The sequence below is a fragment of the Durio zibethinus genome, chromosome 23 (genome assembly GCF_047325235.1).
Source record: "Durio zibethinus cultivar Kanyao isolate XHJ-2024 chromosome 23, ASM4732523v1, whole genome shotgun sequence".
Lineage (NCBI taxonomy): Eukaryota > Viridiplantae > Streptophyta > Magnoliopsida > Malvales > Malvaceae > Durio > Durio zibethinus.
In genome coordinates, this window is record NC_143184.1 from 3,247,583 (window position 1) to 3,261,775 (window position 14,193).

The 14,193-nt window shown below is 34.5% G+C and overlaps 2 protein-coding genes across 3 annotated transcripts; one reads left to right on the forward strand and one right to left on the reverse strand.

The window, feature by feature from the left end:
• Positions 1–6,526: 6,526 nt before the first annotated feature.
• LOC111313366 (cytochrome P450 709B2-like) lies at positions 6,527–8,861 on the reverse strand. Of its 2 annotated transcripts, none has more exons than XM_022914033.2 (5): positions 8,495–8,861; positions 8,129–8,352; positions 7,734–7,984; positions 7,260–7,644; positions 6,527–7,185 (listed from the first exon to the last, which is right to left on the reverse strand). In XM_022914033.2, exons 1-5 carry the CDS (start codon positions 8,772–8,774, stop codon positions 6,742–6,744), a joined length of 1,584 nt encoding a protein of 527 aa, XP_022769768.1. In that variant the 5' UTR covers positions 8,775–8,861; the 3' UTR covers positions 6,527–6,741. The 2 variants fall into 2 exon arrangements, with proteins under 2 accessions (XP_022769768.1, XP_022769769.1); XM_022914034.2 differs by having other exon boundaries at positions 6,527–7,173; positions 8,495–8,860.
• A 1,025-nt stretch (positions 8,862–9,886) lies between these two features.
• LOC111314016 (pentatricopeptide repeat-containing protein At2g03380, mitochondrial-like) lies at positions 9,887–12,961 on the forward strand. Its single transcript, XM_022914968.2, has one exon. It carries the CDS (start codon positions 10,266–10,268, stop codon positions 12,624–12,626), a length of 2,361 nt encoding a protein of 786 aa, XP_022770703.2. The 5' UTR covers positions 9,887–10,265; the 3' UTR covers positions 12,627–12,961.
• The last annotated feature ends 1,232 nt before the right edge of the window (positions 12,962–14,193 follow it).

The window sequence follows — 14,193 nt, forward strand, 5'->3', positions numbered from 1 at the left end:
TATGCTTTAATTTTTTAATTAAATTAAATTTAAATTTAATATTATATCAATTTAGTTGAACTAAATCATTTTTTGTCACTTATAATTATATTTATATTAGATCAAATAAAAGGAAAATTAAAATTTAAAAAAAAAATATTGATTTGAATATAATATGACAAAAAATATATATAAATTTATTTGTTGAATTCATTTTTTATTTTACCAATGAATGTAAAATAATACAAGTAACTTCCTTTTTGTTTTTTAATTTTTTTAGTGGAATGGCTTCCAAATGAAAATTTAGATGACGGTGGAGTCTGACCAAGTCCTTGTTCTTTTCTGTGTCTTCACCCTATCAAATTAAAGGTTCAGATCTCCCCCTCTCCTTAATTTTATTTATTAATACCATATTTCATCGATTTTCTTTATCTTTATCAAACTAATTTTCTGATTCTTATGATAGAAGAATATAATCAACTTGTTATCTATAATTATATTTCATTGTCAACTATGATTAGTTGTTTTCGATATGACTGATCCGAAATGTTGATGATTTAGATAAAGATTTAAAAAATCATATCATGAAATATGTTTTTTCTTGCATCTGAAGGAAGGAAAAAAAAGGTATGTTCTTTTCCCTTGTAGTTGAAGAAAGAATAAATTAAAATTAAAATTTAATTTAATTAATTTATGTAATTATTTTTAAGAATTGACATAATTTAAGATTAAATTATAATACTTGCAATCATTTCCGTTACTTTCAAATTATAGCCTTCTTCTTGAAAGAAAAAGAATTAAAATGAGTATATATCACTATATTTTGATATTTTGAACTTCATTTTCCATCTCTCTTTCTTCAATTGATGATTCATCTTAAAATAAATATCTTGTTTAGAAAAATGAATATCAACCATTAATTAATTGAATCATAAAAATAAGTCAAAATTGCAAAATAAAAAGGAGTTTGAGTAGTTGATGGGATATTAGAGGACGATATTCACCAAGGATTTCGATATTTGAGATTCTAATCAACAAGCTGTTTGAAATATCAAATGGACATAATCTATATGTCCTTGAACAAAAGAAGAGGTGCCTCACATCACATTTTCATTATCTTTTTAACCCATCCCTTTTCAAAAAGGATGACAACCAATTGACAAGAAAGATCAACTATCACATTGGGGTAATGGGATTAGACATTGTGCTAAGTCCTCATTAAATTCCCTAATAATTTCACATATGATATTGGACAAACCCCTCTTTTTTTTTTTTTTTTGTTTTCCATCCTTTGAGGCCGCCAGGAAATTGATGTTAACGGCCCAAGAGTTGCTCACAATTTACACAATAATGTCCCACTCCTTTTCCTTCCTTTTTTTTTTTTTTCAGCTGGAGGAAGCACATCACGTTCCTCCTTAAGTGCCTAGAGAGAGCCATCGGCACTGAGAGAGGGGTCTATTCAGGATGACCCTTAATGTATCCCACTAAACCAGGACCATTAACATTAGAGGCAGCATAAGCACGTGCATTTGTCATATACATCTCTATTGAACACTCAACTAAGACTGATTTGAACTTAAACTGTAGCAATTGACCTTATCGTTATCGTTTTAAATCAAATTATAAAGAAAATTTTTGGTGCATAGGGTCTGATACTTAATGCACCAATGAGGCATAAGATTGTATTTCAAGACCAACAAGGCTTTTTCTAGTAGAAGTTGATTAGAAGAAATTGATTGAATGTAAAAACATGGCTGATTTCATCAGCTTTGCTTTTTGTTAAAATATTAAAAAAAAAAAAAATGCAGGCCTTGTTCATTAAGGTGAACTCTACCATCATAATTAGTGAAACAGAGAAGCCCTGAATCTTTTTTCAGTTAGTCACAACTGAAAACTGTATTTAACCCCAAAGTAAAATGTCAAAAAGTAGTGCTTTTGGCAGATAAAAAAAGGGCTTCAGCTTTTAATTGTAATCTATCATATATGTATACATATATGGTTTTAACTGATTAGAGAGACCAAAAGTATGATAGGCAATTTAATTTTAATGAGAATGAAGAAAGCATTACAAGGGGGACATATTATTAAACCCCCATCAATTATCAAAAAGCTTAGACAAGTTGATTAAAGCCTTATCGAGCTTTGTCAAGCTAAATGCTTGTTTTGTCTCCCCTTTACTTTGTATAATTACACCTTCCCCTTTTGCTTACAGTGGAAAATGATAGTCAACTTTCATCAGATATTTACATCATTGGACCCCGATTTTTCTGAATTGGTCATTATTTACCCTTAGAAACAATAATATTATAATATTATTTTTTTAATTTAAATTATCACAATTTAAATTTTGATTATTAAAATTAAAAATTCAATGTTAAACAGCTCATACAGCTATTAGCAATCATATTATATATTATCATTCACAAATTTTTCTTTTTGGAAGCTAAGAAGTATGCAAGTGGTTTCTTCTCCAGGGTCTGGAATATCCTTCATCATTGTTGAAAGCAATAATTAAGAAAGGGCAGGTTTGAAGATAAATTGGAGAGTGGGAGTGAAAGGGACGAGGTTTGATTGATAACTTTTTTTCCCTTTCCAGTTCAGAAAAGAGGTACCAAAGGCACATCCTGATCAGTGACACTCAATCGAACATGAGCCATTTGATGAGGAGAGTTTTCAAAAGTCGTTGGCTGAAGCAAAAAATCCTTAACAAATGGTCGCTACTGGCTACAGGAAAGCATCAATTTTTTTGCAAGGTCGCATCATGGAGACAGAGACAAACCTGCAAATAGAAATTCTGCTGCATGCTCTTATAGTGTCGTTAAGATTATATAATTAATTAAATACAATCTGCTTACCTCATATTGATGTCCCTATGGATAGCTATAGATTCGAAAGGTCAGAAGCATAAAAGCTTAAAAAGAAACAAGGATAAAAGAGCAGCATGTCAACTGGTAAACTAGATTCACTTCGGTGTTTTTGATGATGATGATCCTGTCCTGAAACACTCTGAATTAAACTAATAGAAAGAAAGGAAAAAGGTTGGTAAAAGTAATAGTTGGGGCGTCCAATTTTTGGTGAATCCTCTTTCTTCTTTGGTTTTCTTTTGAAAAAAAATTATCAAAACTTTTTTTGTGCACGTTAAAATGAAAGCAAACATGAATCCACTCTGTTTCTAAATGGGCTGACTGATCTGGGCTAAATCCTACAGAATTGTAGAGGCTGTAGCGTCTAATCTGTCCGATTTCTCTCACTAAGTCAGGAACATTTCAATGAATCAGTAGCAACACGACTCTGCTCTATATTGCACAATCTAGGCCTGGCAACCAAGCTAAAAGATCAAGAATTCAAAGCCTTCACCTTACAGAACGCTAGCATGGCACGTAAGAAGGAGCTGGTTTACAATTTAGTCATCTAATGTCCTGATGTCTCAAGTACTAGAGGGGAAAAAAAAAAAAAAACCATGTTTTGAACATTTTCCCTTCAAGTAGTGTTCTAGGAATTGAATTGGCTGATCTTTTCTGATTTCCATGGTTGTCATTCCTAGTCTATAGGAATCATTTCACCTCATCTTTATCCCATCTTTATTGGTTTCTCAAAATTTAGTACCTTCCTTGATGTTACAAAGTTTCAACCAATTACAAGAAACATATATAGCCCGGCATAACGAAGTATCAGATTAGTCTTGTTATCCAATTGTAATCTATTTGCTCGTCACAAAATTGGGAAAGTCGTCATCAGACGTAGATAGCACCACTAACCGCCTTAACACAATGTGGTCACCACTCAACTGGCCCTTGGCAACTTAGTGCTGAAAAGACGGGAAAGGCAAGAAAGTGAGAAACCGCATGTGAAGGAGGAAAAGACCAAAAAAGAGAGTAGACAGATCCCCAAAACCAACTGAAAGACGATCAAGTATTTTGTCTTGGCAGAAAAGGAACTTTCAGTTGAAGCTAAACTAGGATTACACATTTTATTCTAATAAACATATATATACATTCCTTCTGTCAATACCATGAACTTCGCCTTAAATCATATATATGGCCGACATCATGCTAATGATTAATGAGCTATCTGCAAAAGCAAACCCTGAGATACCAGGAAGGTTGAGGGAGCTTTTGAAATTCTTGTTCAAATTTTCTTTTTAAAGGAAACAAAAACAATTAGAATGAACGTGGGACTGGGTTTACAAACACGTCCGTCCTGGGGTGACAGACTTACCAAGTCAGCAAGCAAAATTGAAAGCTTACGCTATTGGTATTAGGAGGTTCATCGTAAATTAGAAACTCAATGATTTTGATCAAGCCTTTTAATTAAGTTATCTGCTCCTGGCGCAGGCTTCTTCTCAGCAATTGTGTTGCGCATGGTGCTTAGGAGCTGTTGCAGTAACCACCTGCAATCATGGATTATAGCAGCTATAATAGGAGGATGAGTAACGGGGACACCTTTCATAACTCGGTTTAAAGCAACTTGAGATAACAGAATACTTTTCAGCCACTGGGTGGGCTAAGAACCCTCATTGGCCGAGCCTGTCGACCACATAACAGAATACTCTATTTGTCCCAGGCAAGACAACAAAGTACACCAGAATTTCCGGGCCTCGAGGCATGTTTCATTTGTCACGGTGAACGCAAATCGGACATTATTGAATTTCGTTGAAGAGCAGAGCTAAGTGGTATCAGAAATTGTAATTCTCCAAAATCTTATGATTCCACATACAGAACTGATCATTGGGATGGAAATTTGAATTCCACGTTTACAATTTGATTTGGAGAAAAGGGGACGTGTAATTATGGGTCCTTTTACATTTTATTGTTAAAGGATTTCTTTAATTCTTTAGCTGTCTCCAAATTAGATTTTCCTTTTCAAGTAAGATTTACGTAGAATTTATGAAATTTTTTATTAGAATTATAAGTGATTAAACAAAAACAAAAACCAATGTGATGAATGTGTTTATTAGATTTAAAAATTAATTGAAAATTATAAACACATAATCACATAATTATGTAAATTTTAAAAGGGAATTTTTTTTAAAGCTTTAAATCTACTTTTAAATTCTCCTACCTTCTTATTTATTTAATTGAAAAAAATATTATGTGTATAAACATTTTAAATCTATAACCTTCAAACGTTAATTCTAATGACATATCAACTGATTTAAAGATTAATCAATAAAAAATAAAATAGTTAAATACATAGTAAATAAAAAATATTTTGTATAATTTCAATTAAACACATTCTAAGTAAAATATTTTATATTTTATAATTAGTTGAACTTTTATGTTCACAATTAATTTACTATCTGTCTTATTGGTTCTGACTTTTTAAAAAATATTAAAATTTAATTTTTAAATCATTCTAATCAAAATATTCGCAAGTTTCACAAATTCCATACAAACTCTCGGCCTTTCCAATATCTATTCAATACCATAAAATGGATATGTAGTTTATTTACATCAGTTTAACTCCACACTTAATTAATGTTGAAAAAAAATTATACTAATCCCAAATTAAAAGATGAAAAATGCAAACGCAAAATGGGCATAAAACGTCCGCCGGCTTGTAAATTGAATGCAAACGGAAAAGAAGTCAAACTCAACTACACTACCGACCCCACTCTGCTTTGTTTTGTACTTGTTATGCCCTAAAATTCCCCTTGTTTCTCTTTCCAAGCCCACCCTTTTTCCAATCACATCTTTGTCTTCGTTGTGACAAATCCAGAAAAACATGCTACCCATTTGCAAAGACGCGCAACAACTTCTTTCTGATAAAATGGCAAGGCTAACCGTTAATGTAGAAGATAGAGAGTGCAACAAAGAGCCAGGTGATCCAGTTGCTGACAATGAAACGTGTAGGACCCCGACTGCTACAGAGCATAAGATTCCTGAAGCCATGACATGTCCTCCAGCCCCAAGGAAACGTAAGGGTTCTTTCTCAGCGGATAAAAATGAGCCCAAGAAGACTGTGAACGGGAAAGAGATTGAGACCATATTTTTCCTTGATCATGATCCCAAGACATCTCCCAGGCAGTGAAGGGTTGGATTTCTGATTCCTTTCCTCTTTTTTTTTTTCTGTTCTTATATATTACAACTCAGTTTAGGGATATCTCATTATTTGATAGGAAAAACCCAGTTCTGGGAATCCTTGGAAACTGATGATATACAATGGAATAGCAAAGTGTACAATAGGCATGACATAGAAGACGTTAGTGGCGTTAGTTTGTACATGTTTAAGTTTGTTGCCTCAGCACAAAATTAGGATTCTGTGTCTCAACTTCTTTCAGAATATGCGCTTGTTAATAAATGTCTAATGATTGTTATTTTGAATGCTATGATTTGTATACTAATATCTTGCTTCAATTTCCATTGGTTAATAAAATATTTGATAAGAAAATTGGTGAATAATTATATTAGAGGGGCATGTGAGCATTCGGGTGGGACCATGTTAATTGGGAATTGAGAAGTCGGAGTAGGCCATACTTGAGTTTGGCATTGCGATCGCAATTGTAAACCCCTACTTACTTTTAAAATTGAGAAAAATCACTGTAAACTAGATATTAATAGGGATTTTATATTTTGCTTGTCATTGAATGTACAATCAAATTTGATGATTGCGATCAAAGACAATTCAATCACGAAGCCAAATAGGCTCCAAGTCCAATGACTATGAGGCTGCAATACTATCTATAAAAAACACAATCGCACAACCTTAAACTAGAAGCAGAGAAAAAAGTCCAATAATTTGTAAGCAAGTTTTGCTAGTATTTCACATGTTTAGAGGTTTTATAATAATAGGGAGACCATGTTCTGGCTGTAAAGTAAGGACGTCTGTTGGGGCATGTTTGTAGTCAGGGGAGAGAGAGAATGAAAACCTCTGAAGAATCAGTGCAAGCACAGCTTTGGCTTCCAGCATTGCGAAATTCTGCCCAATGCAAGTCCTTGGACCAACTGAAAAGCCCATTAATGCATTTGGGTGTTTTGCGGCTTTGGAGATCCCACCCTTGAATCTCAATGGATTGAACTCATTTGCATCTTCTCCCCAATATTCTTTGCTTCGATGAATCTTCACGATTGGAATTGTTAGACGTGTATGTTTCGGGATCATCAGGTTCCCCAACTTCATGTCCTCGGATGCCTCTCTGACCAACGCTATGGCTGGGCAATACAGTCTCAAGATCTCCAGTAGAACCATGTTCATCTGGTAAGAGCGCTAGAAATTTCACCTCTCAATGAAAATTTAGAAAATGTTTTAAGAGGAGGAAAGGAATGTTCTTGAAATGTTACCAATTTCAGCTTAGCCAATATATCAGCATCTGGAATGCCCATCCCACATTCCTCTAAGACCTCTTCTTTGAGTTTTGACTGCCATTCTGGATGTATGCTCAACAAGAGCATTGTCCAAGTTAATAAATTGGAAGTTGTCTCGTGCCCTGCGAAAAAGAAAGTTTTACATTCCTCCAAGATTTCATCGATTTGCAACTTGAAATTTCGATTAGATTGAGTAGGTTCTATAGCTGCCATCATCACACCGAGTAGATCATCCCCGTAAGGAAAATCTGCACCACCGGTGATTTTGGATTTCAATCTACTCTCTATGATGCGGCTTAGTGAACCCTTTACTTTCCTGTCAAGCTTCCATATTTGAAGGTTGGATGGAGTGGGGAGATATCTGAATGAAAACAGGAAAAAAAAAAAAAAAAGAGTTGAAGACAAATCTCAAAACTTGAAGAAATTAAGGTGTAAGAGTATAATTGTTACTGGCTGCCAGGGATGAAAACATCGGCATTTGAAGCTGCACACCATCTTTGAAGCTCTCTTTGAGCCTTGAAAGCCTCCTTTCCATGGACATAGCTGCTTCCAAAAGCAGTGTGTGCAATTATATCAGCTGTTAGCTTTTGAAATTCCTCATTGATCTCTATCTTTATACAGTTGTTCTCAGCTAACTCAGCTTGATGTTTCCACTCTTCAAACATGGATAGTGAACATGCCACCATTCTCTTTACCATAGCCTGCAATTAAGATCCATGTGCCCCCTTAATTAAAACAGTGGATATGGACATGCACATAAATTTCCCAAGAAATCAACAAAACGATGAAGAAATCTTTGTTCAAGTAACAAGACGAATAGAATTATTTATTAGGAAGTTTGAAACCTTCAACTTATCCAAAGAGAAGGCAGGATTAACAATTCTTCTGCGCCTAACCCAGTCTAGTCCATTCATAAAAAGTAATCCCTTTCCTGCTAATGTCTGTAGAAAAGGATTCACGCACGGTTTATTATAGAAACCAAATTTGTTTGATAGTATTTGCTTGGCCAGCTCGGGGTCTGAAATGCAAAGATGGGGTTGTGTTCCATGCCAAAACAGAAATGTCTCTCCTGTGACATGAAAATACCGTGCAAAGGTTAATCCGAATTGGAGTACTATTAAGAACTTGTACATCGACTCATGAGTACTAAAAATGAAGCAATACAATTAAATTTCTAGTACTATATAGTAATCTGTAAGGAAGAAACTGACCATATTTTAAGGACCATATATAGTAGTGTGGGATAACACGCTTAAAAATATCATTTGAGTTTGTGTCCAATATGATTTCCCTGGCTGCTTTCTTCCACTTCTTCACCTCATCAAGAGAACCCTTAAGGAGAAAGTATGGAGGGCCTGTGACTCCTTGTTTCTTGAAGCTTTTCGTCAAGGCATGTGGCCTCCACACAACAATCCTAAACACTTGCAAAATCTTGGACACTAGAACAACCGCCAAAGCAATTTTCAAGACCAAGCAAATAACAGAATCCATCCTGACACTTTCCTCTGCTTAATTAAATTTGGGGGCGGAGCAAAGGTTGTCTAGTGTTTTGCGGTTCGTTGTGTGTGTGTGTGTGTGTGTCTATATATATATAAATATTATAAAAGAAGTGGTGGCTTGGAAGCGTCGATATGTTTCTTGAAGAAATTAGTCCTTTCATTTTCATGCATGGATGCCTCGTGGAGGAGAATGAGATCATTGCTGAGGCAAGAAAATGGAGCTTTCTTATATGTGGGCCAGGGATAATATTGCGACTTGGGCTTGGCTAGAGTAAGGCTACTGATATCTTGATGCTGACTAGTTTTGATGACAGATTTCTACTTGTTCCATGAAATACCTATCAAGTTAAATTGTTAGACATCCATGGCCATATTCGATCGTTTTAGTTTGGCCCCATTGTTCTTCAAGCTGTTCCTGCAGCCGTTGGTAATTAAGATATTTTTGCTGATGTTTGATTTTTTTTTTTCGTTTCTAGAAATTATTATAATTTTTGGGTGATCCAAAATGCTTATCCGATCCCTTAAAATGGACTAGAGATTATCACTTAACACCAGCACCCACGTTAAAGTCATTATTTCATTATCAGCATGCAATCCCAATGAAAACTTTGGTTTTGACATGTAACCATCGTCACAATTAATATAAGATTGAGATGATAGATATCTGTATTTTATACTTTCTTCGTAAAAGCAAAACAGGCCCAAGGATTATTAGAATTCTAAAGCAAAGGTCCTCTGTAGCAGTTTTGTTGTAAGTCACCTCATCAGTTTCCAAAATGCTTATCCGATCCCTTAAAATGGACTTGAGATGATCACTCAACACCAGCATCCACGTTGAAGTCATTATTTCATTTTCAGCATGCAATTCCAATGAAAACTTTGGTTTTGACATGTTAACCATCGTCACAATTAATAATAAGATTGAGATTACAGATATCTGTATTTTATACTTACTTTCTTCGTAAGAGCAAACCAGGATTATTAGAATTCTAAAGCAAAAGTCCTCTGTAGCAGTTTTGTTATAAGTCACCTCATCAGTTTCGTCTCACTTCATTAACGATAATATATAAGAGTCTCCACTCTTTGCTACATTTGTCCTCGGATCGGATTATTCGTTGGACCCGTGAGTTTGATCTTGTTCAAACCTATTCAAGTTGGGTCAGTTTGACTCCATCTGAAATTTTATTTTATTAATAATTTTTATTTAATTTTAATTTTGAAAAATAAAATTTTAATATATTTTTAAAAATTTTGGGTTTTTTTAATCCGATGAGCCAAGTTAGGCCGGATCTTGAGCTCAACTTTCGAATGATCGATAGTGCTTAGCCCTAACTCACGGACAGATTTACTGTTTGCTCTCAAGTCTCAACCCGGCGTGTCTTCCTCTGAAGATTCTAAAACAAATGCATGCTCGAATTTTGGTACATAACGGAATCTAAAACAATGTTAGATCTCCGGCATGACGCCTTAGAATTGGAAAAAAATGTTGCCGAGAATAACCAGAAAATCCACTAGGGCTTTGAAACAAACACTTCATGTACAAAGTGGACTATCCCTCGTTATCGGCAAACCAATTTCGACTCTCTTCCCTAACCCAAATCCAACCAAATACCCACCTCATAAATCCACTGCTCCATCCAAAACCACCTTTCATCTCACAAATATCTCTTCTTTGCCACAGTTATTCAATCATCAAAATCTTTTGCATAGCTCCCTATTCTCTCAACTTAGGTCACCATCAAATCTGTCTGAAGCCAAAAGATTACACGCTCTTTTGATTGTCAATGGATTCCTTAACTCCAGCAATGCTGATAGGGTCCTTGGTTCACAGCTTGTTAATGTTTATGTAACCTTTGGCTGTTTACAAGATGCACTTTTTGTGTTTGATAAACTGCCCCAAAGGAGTAATCTTGCTTGGAATGGAATCATTAGAGGTTTTATTGATGTGGGTCGTTTTTCCAAGGCAATTGAGTTCTATCAGTTGATGGTTAGTCAAGGGATGATTCCTGACAATTTCACTTACCCACTTGTCTTGAGGGCTTGTACTGAGTTGAATGATCTTGAAGAAGGTAAGAAGATTAGAGATTTTATTCTTTGGAATGAGGGTCATTATGATATCAAATGCAATGTTTATGTTGAATGTGCCATGATAGACATGTTTGCCAAGTGTGGTAATCTAAGTGAAGCCCGACGGATTTTTGAAGGAATAAGAAAGAAAGATTTAGCTTGCTGGAGTGCCCTGATCTGTGGGAATATGCAGAGTGGAGAGTGGTCCGAGGCATTGTCTCTGTTTAAAAGGATGGGATTAGAAGGGCTAAGACCTGATTCAGTTATTATGGCGGCCATTCTTCCAGCTTGTGGCCGACTGGAAGATATGAAAATGGGAATGACCCTTCAAGGATGTGCTATCAAGTGCGGTTTCGAGAGTGATTTGTATGTGTCTAATGCTCTGATGGATATGTACTGTAAATGCGGTGCCTGTCATTTTGCCTATTCTTTATTTTGTAACATGGAGAATAAAGATGTAGTCTCTTGGAGTACCTTGATTGCTGGTTATTCACAGAATTGCCAGTACCATGAGGGTTTTCAGCTGTATCTCATGATGAAGGATGCTGAAATAAGAATGAATGCCATTGTTGCAGCAAGTGTTCTTCCAGTATTGTCCAAGCTCAAATTATTGAAGCACGGAAAGGAGATGCATGGTTATATCCTAAAACAAGGGTTTGAATCTGATTTTGTTGTGGGAGCTGCACTGATTGAAATGTATGCCAATTGTAAGTCAATGACAAAAGCTGAGCACATTTTTAGGATAATGTCAGATAGGGACATCACATTATGGAATTCAATAATTGTAGGATATTCTTTGAATGGTGAGGTTAATACTGCATTTCAGATTTTTCAGAGAATATGGGATTCCAATCTCAGACCAAATTCCATAACCCTGGTCATTATTCTTCCAATTTGCACAAAAATTGGAACTCTTAAATATGGAAAAGAAATCCATGCCTATGCAATCAGAAGCGGTCTTGGAACTGCAGTCTCTGTTGGAAATTCTCTAATAGATATGTACTGCAAATGTGGGAGTCTTGAACTTGGAGTAAGTATTTTCAATCGGATGAAGGAAAGGAATATTGTGACATATAACACAATCATCTCTGCTCATGGGATTTATGGATTTGGAGAACATGTTCTTCAATTCTTTGAGCAAATGAAGGAGGCAAGAATTAGACCCAATAAAGTCACATTTATCGCACTTTTGACAGCTTGCAGTCATGCTGGGCTAGTTGATAGAGGCTGGTCATTGTTTCATTCTATGATATATGATTACAATATTCCACTAGACATGGAACACTACTCGTGCATTGTGGACCTTCTTGCTAGAGCAGGCCACCTTGATGATGCATATGATCTTATAAAAAAAATGCCAGTGGAACCAGACATGAATATTTTGGGAAGTTTACTTGGTGCCTGCAGAGTTCATAACAAGGTTGTGCTGGCTGAGTATTTAGAGAAGCACATTCTACAGAAAGATCAGAAAAATTCAGGCCATTATATTCTGTTATCCAATATATATGCTTCCACAGGAAGATGGAAAGATGCAGTGAAAGTCAGAACAATGGTAAAAGAGAAGCGTCTGCCTAGGAGACCTGGAAATAGCTGGATTGAGGTAGGTTCTGGTATTTATATGTTCTATGCTACACAATCCAAATTAGGTAAGATTCAAGACATTCTGGAAAATCTATTTTTGGTGATGAGGAATGAAGGATATATGCCTGATCCAAGTTTCTCATCTGATGAGCTTCTGTATGAAGTTAATGATCTGATGAATTTTGATGTTGGCTGAGACTTTTAATAATCAATTGGCAGAAGTAAAACAGATCACCTTGGAAGTATCAACCTCCACCAGACTCAGGGTGGACAATGATTCAAAAGGTTAAAAAAGAGGTGAACAATTCACATCTGAGAATGATTTCTAAAGGATTAATTAAATTGAAAAGTGGTGAGTTTGGTTCAGTTTGCTTTTAGCTCGGTTGCTGCTGCTGCTAAGATTCCTGTGCACTAGAGATTACAGATTAAATATTTCTTGTTCCAAATAGAAACTTAAAGCAATCTTGTTTTGTTAGATTTAAATGTTTACCAACATTATGCCTTTTTTCCTTTTATAAATTTATTTTGTTACATGAGAGGCTATATATACATAACTGCAATGAGGAGGGTTTTAACCCAAAATCAAGAATTTTAACCAAACTCGTCGTCTGACTACAAATTCAAGTTGATCATCACTATGTGTACTTTGTATTCAGCGAGAAGATCTCAATGTTGGAAAGAAAAAGCCTAAGCAGCTGCAAAATGAAATTTGTATATTCCTTTGGTAATGTAATTATATGAAAAAACATCAACATGCTGCGAACCACTAGTGAAGTGAATATTCTGCGTTTCATTTGGAAAATACTTATTCTGGCTTTTTCACCATCTTGATTGAGAAAAGGGGTCACTTGTCCTTGAATTTTCAGAAGAATATCTAGCTTAATCAGTCACAACTTACTACTCTTAATTTGCTGATAAAGGCTTCTCCTCCTTGATGTATCTCATTCCATGACTGTAACCGATGGAGGGCAGAAACAAGCCAATTCATGGAGAAGCGTGTGGATCTCCAATTTCGTCCACTGGCTCGAAAAATGATTGAAATAGGGCTCCCGCAAAGATGCAGTAATTGTTAGTTATAGCAGCCTCCCTCGTTTTGTATTACGAAAAGCGCATAATTAAGGAACACGAAAAGTTGAAACCACCAAGCCTATTGATAATAAGACGGGAAAAAAAGATGAAGAATGAAATGCCAAATCTCTAAATCTCTAGGGGATTTGATATTTAACTTTCTTTATATGCAAATTAGATATATTATAAAATAATTATTATTTTATTTTATCAATAATTATATGTATCAAATATGATTTATCTATACATTTAACACGTAAGATTAATTGAATGATAGGATACTAATCATCATATCACATGTTTATTATGTATTTAAATAAAATGATTGAATTATTAAAAGGATTATATATCTTATACCATATAGGATAACTCTATTCTTTGGAAAAGTAAAAGATTATTTTTAATTTATAAGATTAAATTTATATGTCTTTTTATAACATTAAAATTTATATCAATAATTTAAATTATATAAACTTTGAGAAAAAATAATTTTGATCAATAAATAAATTATTTTATTTTAATTTTTACACACATCAAACATAAGATAGAATGACATTATTTAATCTAATCTTATCATAAATATTATTTTATTATATTCTATCATAATCTTATATACCAAATATGACTTACATATGTTATATATTATATAAAATTAATAATAAATTATATATGATTTTAAAATATTATATATAAAT

Coding starts and splice junctions, on each gene's coding strand:
- LOC111314016 (XM_022914968.2), top strand. CDS start 10,266: ATGTTGCCGAGAATAACCAGAAAATCCACTAGGGCTTTGAAACAAACA.
- LOC111313366 (XM_022914033.2), bottom strand. CDS start 8,774: ATGGATTCTGTTATTTGCTTGGTCTTGAAAATTGCTTTGGCGGTTGTT. Junction 7,985..8,128: donor TCTCTTTGGATAAGTTGAAG/GTTTCAAACTTC, acceptor TCTTAATTGCAG/GCTATGGTAAAGAGAATGGT. Junction 7,186..7,259: donor TATTGGCTAAGCTGAAATTG/GTAACATTTCAA, acceptor TGAAATTTCTAG/CGCTCTTACCAGATGAACAT.